Here is a 14,570-nt window from a genome sequence, read left to right as displayed (position 1 = left end):
GTGGCAAGGAAAAACAAAAAACAAACAAAACAAATAAAAAACCTTAGAATTCACCTGCTCCCACTGTGAGATAAGTCTTTACGTGTCTGATCTCTGTGGGGGAGGGGCGGGTCATGGAAAACGCCCTATGAATTCACGTTTGCTTGGGCCACTTAGTATCAGCAGCTTGTTTCCCATGCACACCTCAAACTCATATGAACTGCTCCATCATGCTAAGCTTCTTTAATTTTTCTAGTTTTTATCAGGGAATCCTTTCATTACTTTAAAATGAAATGACTAATTTTTTTAAGGAATTCCCCCTCAGCCACAGTTACACTCCTGCGTCCTCTCAGTCTCACAGCCCAGCCCTGTCACTGCTGTGCTGGCTCTGTTTGCTCTCACTGAGCAAAGCCACAAGGAGAACATGCACCAGCTCCACTGTCACTGACGCACAGCTGTCCTGGGCTCTAGTCACCCTTCACATTGCTGGGACAAGCTGCCCACTGGGAACAACTGGCATTTCTGACTGTTACAAGACACAGTAGTGCTGCTGTCCTGAGAAAGAACCAGGCTGCTGACCTTACACACGGGACAGCCCTAGACAAAGGACTACGCCAGTCTAAAATGCCGCACACCACTACTGCATCCCTGTCTGTTCATACACTCCCATGAGAATCCTTTACCAGTATCTCAATATCAGTGTTTTGTCTTGTTCTTCTTTTCTGTGTCACTCTGGCTGGCTGTCCTGGAGCTCACTCTGAAGACCAGACTAGCCTAGAACTCGGAGATCTGCCTGCCTCTGCCTTCTGAGTGCTGGGACTAAAGGCAACCACCACTACACCCAGCATCTATTTTTGCTCTCCAATGGATTATAAGATAAAACCATCTAACTTTCATTGTGCTTTCTACCCTACACTAATTACTGTCTCTATATGGTGCTTTTTTTTGTTTTTTTGAAAACTCCCAAGAGCTGTCTCCATTCTCTCTTTCCAATGAGGCTTCAGCTCTCACTGGCTGTACCACAACAGCCCTCGTCAAATCACCCTGCCCCACACCTGATGAACACTAATCACTAGCTTAGCCCACTCCTCATCAGCACGGCTGGGTCTGACCCCTGCTCTTTCCGTCCCATGGGTTCTCGGGAGGAGCACGCCCGGTTCTAGTGATCTTACTCAATGGGCAATCCTCCTCCCCACCTGCTACAGCACGGCCTTTACCATTTACCTAAGACTACAATGCCCCAGGCCTCAGCACCACACCTCTTCCCCTCCCTCCCTGCTTTCCCCTTCCCTCCCCTCCTCTCCTGGAAAGGGGTCAATCTAGTCAGGCAGGCAGGACTCCCAAATGTCTACTTGTAGCCCAGACTGTTCTACTTCCTCCAGATGAATACACTCTGCTCACTACCACTATCTAAACTAGATAGCACTGGCTAACCTGTTACTCTGTGTAGACCAGGCTGGCCTCAAACTCACAGAAATCTGCCTGCCTCTGCGTCCTGAGTGCTGGGATTAAAGACAATGTACCACCTTGTCTGGCTTTCTCATTTCTCTTTGAACTGAGACCTTACAATGGCTTCAAGAGCCCAGGGCCCCAATCCTTAGGGCTGATTTCATTCTGTCTCTTCTGGTGCTCACTCTCCCTACTCCTCCTCAGAAAATGCTACAAATGCACTGGCACCTTAAGACCTTTGTCTTAACAACACCCCTTCTAAGAGATGTCTGTCTTCTGACAACTACGTCAGTCTTTGAGAAGCACTTACTACCATCTAGTGCACTATAATTATCTGCATCTCTCTGTTAGGATCTGAGGAAACCTGTTGGTGACACTCATCCAAGTCCATCAAGGGCAGTGTTTGCTGTACTTTTGTCCTGTCTCCAGAGGAATCCCCACCAACACTTGGGCTGCGTTTCTCCAGTCTTCTTCCTTCTCATAAATAGATGCAAGACGCTGTCGTATGGAAGCCACCTAGAAGGACAGACACACATGTCAGCGCAACAGTGCTCTCGTCCGACACACTACAGCAGGTCTGTGTATGGTCACCCGTGTTTACTTCTCTCGAGTTTGTATTCACAGAATATGAAAACAGAAAACTGAAACAACACGTTCCCACACTGTATGTTCTGGCAACATGTTTTTCAGGATTAAATTTGCTTTTGTGGGGGTTGGGGATTTAGCTCAGTGGTAGAGCGCTTGCCTAGGAAGCACAAGGCCCTGGGTTCGGTCCCCAGCTCCGAAAAAAAAGAACCAAAAAAAAAAAAAAAAAAAAAAATTTGCTTTTGTGTTGCTACATACATACTTGATGTTGGAGTTTTCCTAAGTTTTTAATTTTAACAATCTTACTAGGGCTAGAGACTGCTCAAGGCGCAATGCTACACAAGCCTACACCGGAGTTTGCTCGCAGAGTTCACAGAGATGGGAGAAGAGAAGGAATTCCCCAGAGTCGTCCCCTGACCTCCATCTGCACACAGTGGGACATGCTTGTATACACAAGTAAAATGAACAGAAAACCTCACCAACCCTCCAGCTAGAACTAACACGCACTTGATTTTACATTGTCAATGCTGCTTGATTCAGTTTCATAAAAAATATGAAACTGAACAATTATCTCCTTTAAGGAGTTAATAACTTAAGATCATAAAAATAATGTGTTATCTTAAGCTCAGTACCACTGTTTTACCGTAACAAGACTGGTGACCATATGAACTCACAGACCAAGGCAGCCTGCACAGGTTCAAGCCAGACAGGGCCCCAGGAATAGACAGCAGGGAAACAGGAATAGACATGGGGTCCTACACCTAACCAAGAAGCTGTTTACAACTGATACCTTGTGGCAAAGGGAAAATCAGTCTTTCTGGGTCTATGAGCCACTCCAGGGCAGCAGGCCCCACACCCAACTCAATGTTTCTGTGGACTTTGTGTTTTATTTTGCTGTTTGGACACTTTTTATCTTATTGGTGTTTTGCTTGTTTTTTTTATTTTTCTTTCTGTGGTTTTGTGGAGAAAGAGAGAGAGAGAGAGAGAGAGAGAGAGAGAGAGAGTGTGTGTGTGTGTGTGAGTGTGTGTCTGTGTGTGTGTGTGTGTTTGCTTCTGGTTTTTGTTTGTTGTTTTTAGTTATTCAAGACAGAGTTTCTCTGTGTAGGCCTGGCTGTCCTGGAACTTTCTCTATAGACCAAGCTGCCACAAACTCAAGAGATCCACCTGCCTCTGCCTCCCAATGTTTTGAGTGGATGGTGAATGTCTAAGAGGAAGTGATAGAGGCCAAAACATATAATAAAAATATATTATATGAGAACTTTTCTGAAAAAAAATATTACTAGGACTCAGGAGCTCGCAGCCCGACTTATGAGAATAGAAGAGAACAACATTAAAGTCTAGAGCTCTCTACTTTACCTGCTCCTCAAAGGAGATGACCCGAGGCTGGACCTTCTCCAAGGTGAAATGGTAGACCTCCTTGGCTGTGCTGTCTGGCAGGTTGGGGAGGTGTGTGCAGAAATCTGTTAGCAGTTGCCGTGAGATCACAAGGCTGACGTTCTCGTTCACCACTGGTCAGAAAGTGAAAACAGGAAACATCAATAATCTGTAAGTTTCCATTAAGCAATTAAATTTTACTTAAAATTACCACTTAATACAGTCAATGTACTCTTCTCATATGTTACATAATTAGTTTCTTTATGCTGGATTTTACTGATTCCATATCTCCAACAGCAAAGCAGAAAAAATACAGTAGCTTTTCTAAGAAAAGATCAGAGAACATTCCTTGAAAATTTCACACTTTTTTTTGTGTAAAGGGAAAGCACAAAGCATCTATACAAAACCTTAATTAAGATTTCGATTTTGAAGACAATTCAATTGAAAAATAACCCAACCATAAGTGGTTCGAAGTCTGGACTAAGTCCATCTCACAGCACATTTAACACTGACTGCTGTGAGACAGGCGAAGCACTTTAGAGAACTCAGTCACACAAAGCAAGCGTGGCGCTTCCATTCTACTCACTCGCTTCCACAAAAGCTTTCAATGCTTCTAGTTGTTCTGTCCCAGATAACTGAATGGCTTTTTCCAGAATCTGACGATATCTAAAACAGTATCAAATAAGAATAATGAATGTTTAGCTCTAATTGTCAACTTGAAACAATCTACAATCACTGAGGAAGAGAATCTCAATGAAGACCTATCTCAATCAAATTGGCCTTTGGACACAGTCCTAGAACTCTTAATTATATTAACTAAAGGGTGAAGACCTACCCACTGTTGGCGGCACTATTCCCTAGGCAAGGAATGCGGAACTAGAACGGAGAAAGCAAGCTGAGCATAATCATGCATGCATTTATTCTCTCTCTGCTCGACTGGGATGTGAGCAGCTGCTTCAAGCTCCTGCTGCCTTGACTTTCCAGCAATGATGGACAGTAATCTGGAACTGTGAGCTAAAAGAACCCTTTTCCCTAAGTGGCTGGCCAGGGTATTTTCTAGCAGCAAGAGAAATGAACCTAAGATGTATATTTTCTAATGCAAACTCCAAACATTATCCACCATGCCCTGGCCTATTTATTCATTTTTATCACTAACTTTGACATGTATTCTGTCTTTTCAATTTACCCTATTTCTTTCATTAATCTCTAGTTGACAGTTTTCTTTACAGCACAGTAACAAAATAATGTATTTTCAAAAGTTTCCCACCTATCACAAAAAAATACTAACTGGTGAAATAGCTCAACAGATAAAGTCACTTTCTGCCAATTTTAACTTCTGAGTTCCATTGCTGGAACCCATACAGTAGAAGACGATAAGTAATTTTTCCAGAAGTTGTTCTTAGACCACACATAAATAAATAAATAAATAAATAAATAAATAAATAAATAAATAAATAAATAAGTGCAATCATAACAATTTTAAAAATAAATACAAAACCTGCAATTGTCTGCTCATTTTTTGTTTGTTAGTTTGAGACAGAGTTTCTCTATATAAGAGCCCTGACTGCCCTGGAACTCACTCTGTGGACCAGACTGGCTAAGAACTCACAGACATCTGCTTTCGCCTACCTCCCAAGTGTTGAGATTAAAGGATCATGCCACCATACCTGTCCTAAACCTGTAATTCTAAGATGCTATCTCTAGTTTTTAATATTGGGTACCATATTTTTTTATTTTAAAACCCATCAGATGAGGAGTAAATACATAACTCTATGTTATGAATTTAAGGTGCCACCTTCTTGAAAACTTTTATTTTGAATCATAACTAAAATTCCAATTTTCTTTCAAATTTCTTTAAAAAAAGCTACATTTTTCTTCAACAGTATGTTACACAGACACACAAGTACACTATTTGAAGTGACAGCTTTTCCTCTTGCCAACTTCATGGCAACATCAACAACAACACAACACTGCCTAGAGAACAGAACCACTAGTAGAGACAGAATGTCTTGTATGCACACAGCCAATCCCACTGAGCGAATGCACTGACAGAATGCTCTTTCTGCCGCCAGATACCTGCACTCGGTTCTAGCAGAGCAGACTCAGGTCTACTCTCCATCACCGCAGCAAACTGGCGCTATAAAAAGAGTAAGAGAAACGCAAGGAATAAACAGTGACCATTACTAGGCAACGCTAAGCTCCTTCCTAAAACACAAATCCAGAGGACAGGGACATTGTTTTCTGCTTTGTTCACTGAAATATACGATGTCTTAAACAGTGCATGGCACAAAACAAGCACTGATGTAACGCTGGTAACATTTATTTCAGTAACAAGTGGGCTGAATTTTATTACTTCTTTGGCCCTCGTGTTAGTTTTAAGATTCTTTACTTTTATTTTGGGTGTGTTAGGATGAGCGTCTGCCACACAAATCCGGGTACCCATGGAGGCCACGAACTCAGATTCCCTGGAGCTGGAGTCACAGTGTGGGTGTCTGGAATCCCAGCACCAGTCTCTGGAGAAGTAACTAACCAGAACCCTAATCACGGACCCGCCTCTCCAGCCCGCTCTTCTGCCTTTTGAAGACATTTACCACTGAGCGTGGAGACATGGCTCAGCAGTTAAGAACACTGGCCGCTCTTCTACAGCATGGAGGCTTAATTCTCAAAGCCCACAGGGTGGCTCACAAGCATCTACAGATGCACTCTGGTCCCAGGGATCCAACACCTGGCCTCTGTGGACACCAGGCACATGTACAATGCAGACATACATGCAAGCAAAACGCCCATATAATCAGAACAACTTCTACAAATCATTATTGAGGGTGGGGGTGGGGAAAACGCTGTGCTGTGCATGTAGACGTCAGTGGATCACTTTGCTGAGTCGGTTTTCTCCTTTACCTATACATGGGTTCTAGGGTCAAACCCAGGTCTCCAGGTGCCCTAGTAGTAAGCATCTTTACCCATAATGCATCTGGATAACACCACTCTTTAATTTTCTTACGCATTATTTTTTAAAAAGCATTAAAAACTTTTTTAAATGTTTTGTTTTCTGAGATAGCTCTCCCTATAGTCCAGGAACGCGGTTTCCCCAGCGTCTGAACTACAGGCACGAGCCAGCACACCTGGCTAGTTAAATGCATTTGCAAACCTAACATTTCAGTTTTTCAGAAAGTGGTCGAGAAGGAAGCCCAGAAGTAAGACTGCGCCAACAGGACCTGAACTGGTTCAGATCAGCGGCATGCTTTGTAAGGCCCATCTGCAAAGCTACTATCCAGTTCCCTTCCCAATTCATCTCCCAGAACCTCAGCCCTGGTACAGAGAGCTCCGAAAACCACAAGAGAAGCAGGTGTGTGGGCAGGACACAGAGTTCAGAGGGAAGACGGGAAGCCTTTATTTCCCTACTACTAGTGAGCGAGTGAGGGCTCCCGCTGCTTTGGGAACTCACTCCTAGGAAGTACCCATTCCAGCTTCCTCACTTACAGTGTGCACACACACTCTCAGCCAGAGAGGAACGCTTCTCTACACCCTTATTTACCTGCTTACTGACCGATTATACTTAATGATGTGTCATTTACTATTCTGATTGATTTTTCAAATTTGATTACATCCTATTAAAACAAAGTTATAGGTAAGTCTTACATGTACAAACTCCTAAAGTATTTTATACGAACTAATATTCAAACTAATAATATGCAAACTAAGATAAGTACTTGATAAATTTGCTCCTAAGGTAAGGTTAAGATTTGCTTGATGCTGTGGGTGGTGGGGGCGGCACACGCCTCCAGCACTCAGGAAGCAGAGGCAGGCAGAGCTACACGGGTTCCAGGTTAGCCAGAACTACAAGAGAAATGCAGACCCAAAAAATATAAATTAAACATTTTTTTTGAAATTGACTTTTACTTTGTGTGTGGGTGTTTTGTCCTATACAGATGTCTGGTGTATGACATGCATGTAGACCACAGAGGCCAGAAGGCATCCGAGGGCTCAGTGGTTAGGAGCACTGGCTGCTCTTGCAGAGGATCCAGGGGCGGCTCACGGCCATCTGTATACAGGTAGTATGTAGTGCCAGCAGATCTGATGCCCTCTCTGGCCTCTGAGGGCACAGGCACATCACATGTGTACGTAGATACAGTCACCGCCACTGCTGCCGTTGATCCTGCCAGAGAACACAGGCAGTAACCACCAGAACTAGGTGGTGAGGTCTACTTCTGAGGTCACACGTGCTCTGGCTGTAAGACAGAAAAATCAAGTTGGGCTGAAGCTCCTCCCTGCTGCTTAGCCCTCATAGTGCCAGAAGGTACTGTGAAGGAAGACCCTTCAACGACAGTCTTACTTAGCCGTGGACACTGTGGACTGGCCAGTCAAGTATACCCAGTGGTGTAATAATGCCAAATTGGCAAAAGATAATCAAGCACTTTCCGACTGGATTTGATTTCTGCTCCATGGGAGGGGAGGAATTCATGTCTGATCCTGAAAAATGAGTCAAAATCCCATGGCGGGGAAAGTTATAGGCCTTTTAGGGAAGCCACTCTAGGCACTTTGCTAAATGGGCAGACATCAAATGGCTTTCAAAACAATTATGTTTATGTTTATATATAGTGCTACCTTCAGCTCTGGCTGGAGAAACTTCTTTTTACAGCAGGTAATGGTAATTTTAGTTCTTTTTTTTTTTTTTTTTTTTTTTTTTGTAAGCTGGGAACCGAACCAGGGCCTTGCGCTTGCTAGGCAAGCGCTCTACCACTGAGCTAAATCCCCAACCCCAATGGTAATTTTAAAGACTAACAACTGGGCACCCAGATGGTGGTGGTGCACACCTTTGATCCCAGCACATGGGAAGCAAAGGCAGGGCTGGGAGGTTAAAGGGAGGGGGATCTCTTAAGTTCAAGGCCAGACTCTATAGAGTAAGTTCTAGGACAGCCACTGTTTCTTTTTTTAAACACTGTTTAGAAAAAGAAAAACAAACAAAAAAGGTTAACAACTGGTTAGAGTGATTAGAATACATAATTGTCGAATACTCATCAGTGAAAGGGATTTCTCTATCACTGTCTCTAAGGCTCAGGGAATATCACAGAAAAGGGAGGAGGAAGCCTAGACGGTAAGAGCGCAGTCAGACAGACAGCTCTGTGGGGAAGCACTGCCGTGCGAGCCTTACATTCTGAGCTCTACCCCTGCGAGCATGATGGGAGGAGAGACTGACCTCACACGCACCTGAAGACATGAAGTTATTATAAATAAGTACATAAACAGGGGATGCAGGGGGGCTGGAGAGATGGCTCAGCGGTTAAGAGCACTGACTGCTCTTCCAGAGGTCCTGAGTTCAATTCCCAGCAACCACATGGTGGCTCATCTGTAATGGAATCCTGATCTAAAGACAGTGACAGTGTACAGTGTACTTACATAAAATAAATAAATAAATCCTTAAGGGGGGGGGCAGGGAAAGAATAGGAACTTAAGTGAATCACAGCCTCTTAGTGGAGGCAATTTCTAGTCCTCAAAGGCAGTGGAGGAGAAGTGGGGTGGTAAAGACACTTCCAGAACAGTTCTTGTAAATTTGCTGGGAACACTGAAAGACAAGTAGTGGTTTCTGGGAGATTAACAGGGCTGGAGGGATGTGAGTCAAGTTATTTGAACGAAGGCCAAACCAGGAAGCACAAGCACCTTTGAAACAAGGCCACGAAGGCAGTGCAAGGACTGTCTAGAAAAGGGGGCCTGAGGCCTCTGTCTTGCCTGCTTGCGGGTGCTCACAGAGGAGATGACGGTTCTCTCTGAAACACAGCATCTTGGGCTTCCCATGGTCTCGAAAACGTGCTTTAAAAAAAATGTGCTGGGGTTGGGGATTTAGCTCAGTGGTAGAGCGCTTACCTAGGAAGCACAAGGCCCTGGGTTCGGTCCCCAGCTCCGAAAAAAAGAACCAAAAAAAATAAAAAATAAAAAAATAATGTGCTAAAAACCAGACTGGTAAGGCACATGACATTAGCTAGCACCAACAGAAGCAACCATCAATCGCAACAACTAGAAACTGATGCCGACCAGAAAACTGATACAACTGTGCCTGCGGAGATGAGCTGGCCTTTGGCTAAGAACTGTGACGTGCCATTTGGAACATCGGCCACCAGAAATTACACAACTGAGAAATATTATAACCAACTTAAATACTCCACAGCAGATGAGAGCTGAAGGACGGCTAACCCACAGAGCGGTCTGAAGAACCATCTGGAATGAAGCACAGAAATGGAAAAACACCCGAGAGACAAGGAGTTAAAGTTCCAGTGTGCTGTTCTGAACAGAGCGTCACTGGAGTCTAGGGTCAGAACACACATAAAGGAGGGGAGGCGTTACTTAGACCAGGAGGGCTGGCTCATGCCAGCGACCGCAATACTTAGAAGGCTGAGGCAGGAAGATTACAGAGAGCCAGTCTGAGCTACAGAATGAGACACTGTCTAAAAAAAGAGGTAGACAGGGGAGCAGACAATACAACAGACACTTCTCAGACCTATTCAGAGAATCTTACCCACTGGGCCTCCCGGTGAAGCTCAGCCAAGTAACTTCAGATACTTTCAACAAGTGGCCACATTTCTTTCACTCCCTGTATCTCTCTCTCTCTCTCTCTCTCTCTCTCTCTCTCTCTCTCTCTCTCTCTCTCTCTCTCTCTCTGTCTCTGTCTGTCTGCAATTTGACTTTGTAACTTCACATAAAAAGGTCTATGCTCCCCTCTATATTCAACTTGTTGACCAATAGCAGAGACTGGACCTTAAGGAGGCCTAGAATGTGACCCTCTGGACCCTCTGGACAACAAGGTCCTCTGGGACCCTGTTGTCACACTAGCCAAGCACCTCAAGAGCTTCAATGTACCTGGTCTGCAGCTCACTGGAGATGTGTGTGGGGGACAAAGTGGAAGCAAGACCATTTGAGGCAGATAATTATTTACCTCAGCCTAAGACAAACTGTGAACCTCCAAAACTGTAAACTAAATACATTATCATGTTTTAAGTCACTAGGGGACTTTTTCAGTGGCTTATTTCACAATAAAAGCTAATGTCTATTTACTTAGATGCATCATAGTGAAGTGGCCAAAGTTAAAACAAATACATGCTAACACAATTTTTAGGAGAAATTAATCTCTAATAATCTGTTGTTCTTTAAGCTTTCTAATTTAGTGGCAATAGGAAATACTGGGAGAAGATAATCTACAAGTTTAGTCAAAAACGAACGTTCATTATCTGTTAGGAAACTGAAGCAAGAAGTTTGTCATGAGTTTGAGGTGACTATGAATATAGAGAAGTAGTTTCAGGACAGTCTAGGAATGACCAAGACACGAAAAACAAAAAACATAAAAACATAGCCAAGTTTGGTCAAAATTATAAAAGGCCAAAATCATGGCTATATTTAGTTAAGAGCTCATGTAGCCTGGCTTGACTACAGGTTTCTGTGTGTCTGTGTGTGTGTGTGTGTGTGTGTGTGTATGTGTTTGTGTGTCTGTGTATGTTTGTGTCTGTCTATGTGTATGTGTCTGTATATGTGTGTGTTTCTGTGTGTGTGTGTGTGTGTGTCTGTATCCCTCTCTCCCTGTAGTTTCTCCCACTCTCAGAAGTTCTTTCTCACTTTTCCTAAATAAAGCTGTTTGCAAAAAAAACCCAAAAAAACTGGGGTTGGGGATTTAGCTCAGTGGTAAAGCGCTTGCCTAGCAAGCGCAAGACCCTGGGTTAGGTTCCCAGCTCCGAAAAATAGAAAAAAAAAACCAAAAAAAACCAAAAAACTAAAAAGTAATTTTCTCTGTTTTTTCCCCTCCACATATGGGGCCATAACATTATCTACTTGCCACATAGTGTTTGGCACACAAATGGTATTTATTTTGGACATGAGAATCACTAAAACTGCCCTGAAGGATTAACCGAGAACCAAAGAATCTGAGTCACAGGAGCCTTTGAGGTTACCCAGTCTCTCTGCCACTGCAGACATGGTGTGTGTGCTCACTGACACTTCTATTCCTGTTAGAAAATTCTAATCCAAAGTCTACCTCACTAGAGCCGAGTGCAATCTTATTTTTTTTCTTTCTGAAAAAATAGTCTTAGTAAGCAAAGGTCTTCTATAATCAAGAGGTCTTCTATTACTACCAACTTATCATAAAATGTTAGCGGGTCCTGTCAGGGCACATTAGTAAGCACAGTTTTGGGAAGCCTGAGATAGAAGAATTTGGAAGGAGTTTTAGGCCATCTTAGACTACAGTGTTAGAGGCTAGCCTGGGCTACAAGAAACCCTGTCTCAAAACAACAAACAAACAAAAACTAAATGTTTAAACTGCAAAGACCTCCCAGCCTCTTCTGGATACTGTCTATACTTTAGAACTGGGAGGAAGAAGTTTTACAGGTCATATTTCCACAGAATTGATTCAACAAAGACTTTAACTCATGCCTTCACACCTGCCCTCAAAGAAATAACATTTCTTTTTTTTTTTTTTTTTTTTTTTTTTTTTTTTTTCTTTTTCGGAGCTGGGGACCGAACCCAGGGCCTTGCGCTTGCTAGGCAAGTGCTCTACCACTGAGTTAAATCCCCAACCCCTTCTTTTTTTTTTTTTTTTTAAAGATTTATTCATTTATTATATAAATAAACTGTAGCTGTCTTCAGATACACCAGAAGAGGGCATCAGATCTCTTTACAGATGGTTGTGAGCCACAAAGTATGTGGTTGCTGGGAACTGAACTCAGGACCTCTGGAAGAGCATTCGGGGCTCTTAACCACTAAGCCATCTCTCCAGTCCAGAAATAACATTTCTTAAAAAGTGAATTCTAGGGGCTGGGGATTTAGCTCAGTGGTAGAGTGCTTACCCTAGGAAGCGCAAGGCCCTGGGTTCGGTCCCCAGCTCCGAAAAAAAAAAAGAACCAAAAAAAAAAAAAAACTGAATTCTAGTCAGGGAAGTGAAGAAATGAACAGACATAACAATCTAATCTATGTCCAAGTAAAAGTGGGCTCCAGCTGGGCCCAGGACGCTAACACCCCAGCTGCAGTGCGAAGATGTGAGTGTCCGAGTGTGCGTGTGCGTGCACGTGTGCACGTGGAGCAGCTTTCCAGGAAGTCACACCTGAATCAAATGTTCAAGAAGCAAGTAGTTTAGCCAACTGAGTCAAGACAGGCTATCACAACAACTACCTTCCCAGGCTCCCTCCCCAGTCTCCTGCTCTCTTCTAAAGATTTGGTTTTTGGTTTTTTGAGATAGGGTCTCTTTATGTAGCCCTGACTGCCCTGGACCTCACAGAGCTTGACCTGCTTCCAACTCTCAAGCACTGGATCAAAGGCCTTCACCTGGCTTCTAAAACTTTTCCTGCAAAAGATTTCTTTACTTGTATGTGTGTGAGTGTTTTGCCTGCATGTATGTCTGTATACCACATGTTTGTCTGGTGCCCTTAAAGGTCAGAAAGGGGCATTGAATCCCATGGAACTGGAATTACAAATGGTTGTTAGCCATCATGTGAATGCTGGGAACTGAACCTAAGCGCTCTTAAGCTAAGCTACTGCTCCAGTCCCCTCTTCTAAACCATTTTAAGAAGTGTAAAAAAAGATGTATCTATTTTTTATTTATTATTATATATATATATTATATATAAAGCAGCCTATATCTGCAACAACCACAACAAAAAGCTTTTTATATGGTTAGTTTCTTATAACTTCGACAACATCAGAAAGCATGTCTAATTGAGTTTTTAACAAGAAAAGCAATATAGTCTACTTGGTTAAAAGTGAGCTTTTTGAGGGAGTTTAGAGGTCTGGTGGGAACATTCTCAAGGAGTGGAACCCCGGGGGGGGGGCAATGGGATGTTGAAACAGTTGGAAAGTAGACGGGGAGGAGAATAAAATCTGGAATGTAAAAATGAATGAATGAATGAATATTTTTTTTTAAAAAGTGAGCTTTTGGGGTTGGGGATTTAGCTCAGCGGTAGAGCGCTTGCCTAGCGAGCACAAGGCCCTGGGTTTGGTCCCCAGCTCCGAAAAGAAAGAAAGAAAAAAAAAAAGTGAGCTTTTGATAAAAACTTGGGTTCAAATAGAAGTTATGCCCAGCAACCGTAACCAAGTATTCCATTTCTTGAACAGCACCTGTATGAGCATATTATCAGCGTTAGACATCTTATACTCCATTATTTGTTAAAGTGGAAGCCTCTGTTTCTCAGGTCCCAAGATAAAAGCCTTAAAGGAGCAGATGACTTTGACATATGTACGTCATAAAGTAAGTGGCTTGCAGAACTGTGCTGTTGAGAGTAAACGTTCTGACAATTCTTACCCAGACAGTACTGGGTAATTACCTAAAGGGAAGGCTGGAGATGGCGCAATGGTTAAGAGTGCTGGCTGCTTGTCCAGAGGACCTGAGTTCAATTCCCCACACCCGCCTCAGGTAGCCCACCACCACCTGTAGCTCCAGGTCCAGGGGACCGCACTTCCTCTTTGAACATCCATGGGCACCTGCGCACATGCCGCACTCATACACATAAATAAAATCAGCTAACTCTTAAGACCTAAAGCAATATGGCGGGGCAGCTAACACTGCATGGACTATCGCTCATCAAGCACGTTATTTCATTCACTCTTAAAAAAGCCCACGCGGTAGACTGGCACTCCACCCTCCATTCATCTTCCCATGCAATAGCACTTGGCTTCTAAAGAGTTAGTGGTCCGTTCCATTCCCTTTTCCCTCACTGTTAGAACACTCTGATGAAGGAAGTCGCAGAAGAAAGCCAAAGCTAAAGTGTGGAGTGAGAATGGAAGACCCAGCCAACCGCCAGGTATCTCTGTGCATGTGGCCAGTCACATTAATCTGAATAACTGAACCAGGCAGGATCAAGAGAACAAGTCAGGCGGCACACAGAATGGGGGTGGGGGGGCGCGGCGGCGGCGGCGGCGGCGCTTTTATACTACTAAATTGTGTGTTTATGGAGCTGCAACAGAGAAAAGAAACACCCTATCGGAGTCATGCTACTGTTCATCTCCAATTCTGAACTCAAGAGGTCAATAGTAACCGAAGTTCCAGAATTCTTTCAAGTTCTAACAGCTCTATCTTAGTTGATAACTAATAAACTTACATTTTCTGTAATAAAGAGGGAAAAAAATCAAAGGAAATATAAGGGAATACATAAGCTAGTTTTACTTCTATCCAACTCTATAAAAGTATTAATACATGTAAAAAAAGAAAAAAG

At 43.2% G+C, this 14,570-nt stretch overlaps 1 protein-coding gene across 3 annotated transcripts in view; it reads right to left on the bottom strand.

The window, feature by feature from the left end:
* The window catches only part of Cops4 (COP9 signalosome subunit 4), a 31,035-nt gene that overhangs the window by 15,113 nt on the left and 1,352 nt on the right, over positions 1–14,570 (bottom strand). For 2 of the 3 annotated variants that reach the window (XM_032916237.1, XM_032916235.1), the window contains exons 2-4: positions 3,974–4,053; positions 3,370–3,521; positions 1,841–1,944 (exon numbers count right to left, since the gene is read on the bottom strand). In XM_032916237.1, the coding sequence (XP_032772128.1) occupies positions 1,841–1,944; positions 3,370–3,521; positions 3,974–4,053 (336 nt within the window). The remainder of the gene's footprint in view (positions 1–1,840; positions 1,945–3,369; positions 3,522–3,973; positions 4,054–14,570) is intronic. The other variant, XM_032916236.1, reaches the window with a different exon arrangement.

The sequence above is a fragment of the Rattus rattus genome, chromosome 11 (genome assembly GCF_011064425.1).
Source record: "Rattus rattus isolate New Zealand chromosome 11, Rrattus_CSIRO_v1, whole genome shotgun sequence".
Lineage (NCBI taxonomy): Eukaryota > Metazoa > Chordata > Mammalia > Rodentia > Muridae > Rattus > Rattus rattus.
Note: the sequence above shows the minus strand (reverse complement) of the source record. Positions and strands in the feature narration are given on the sequence as shown.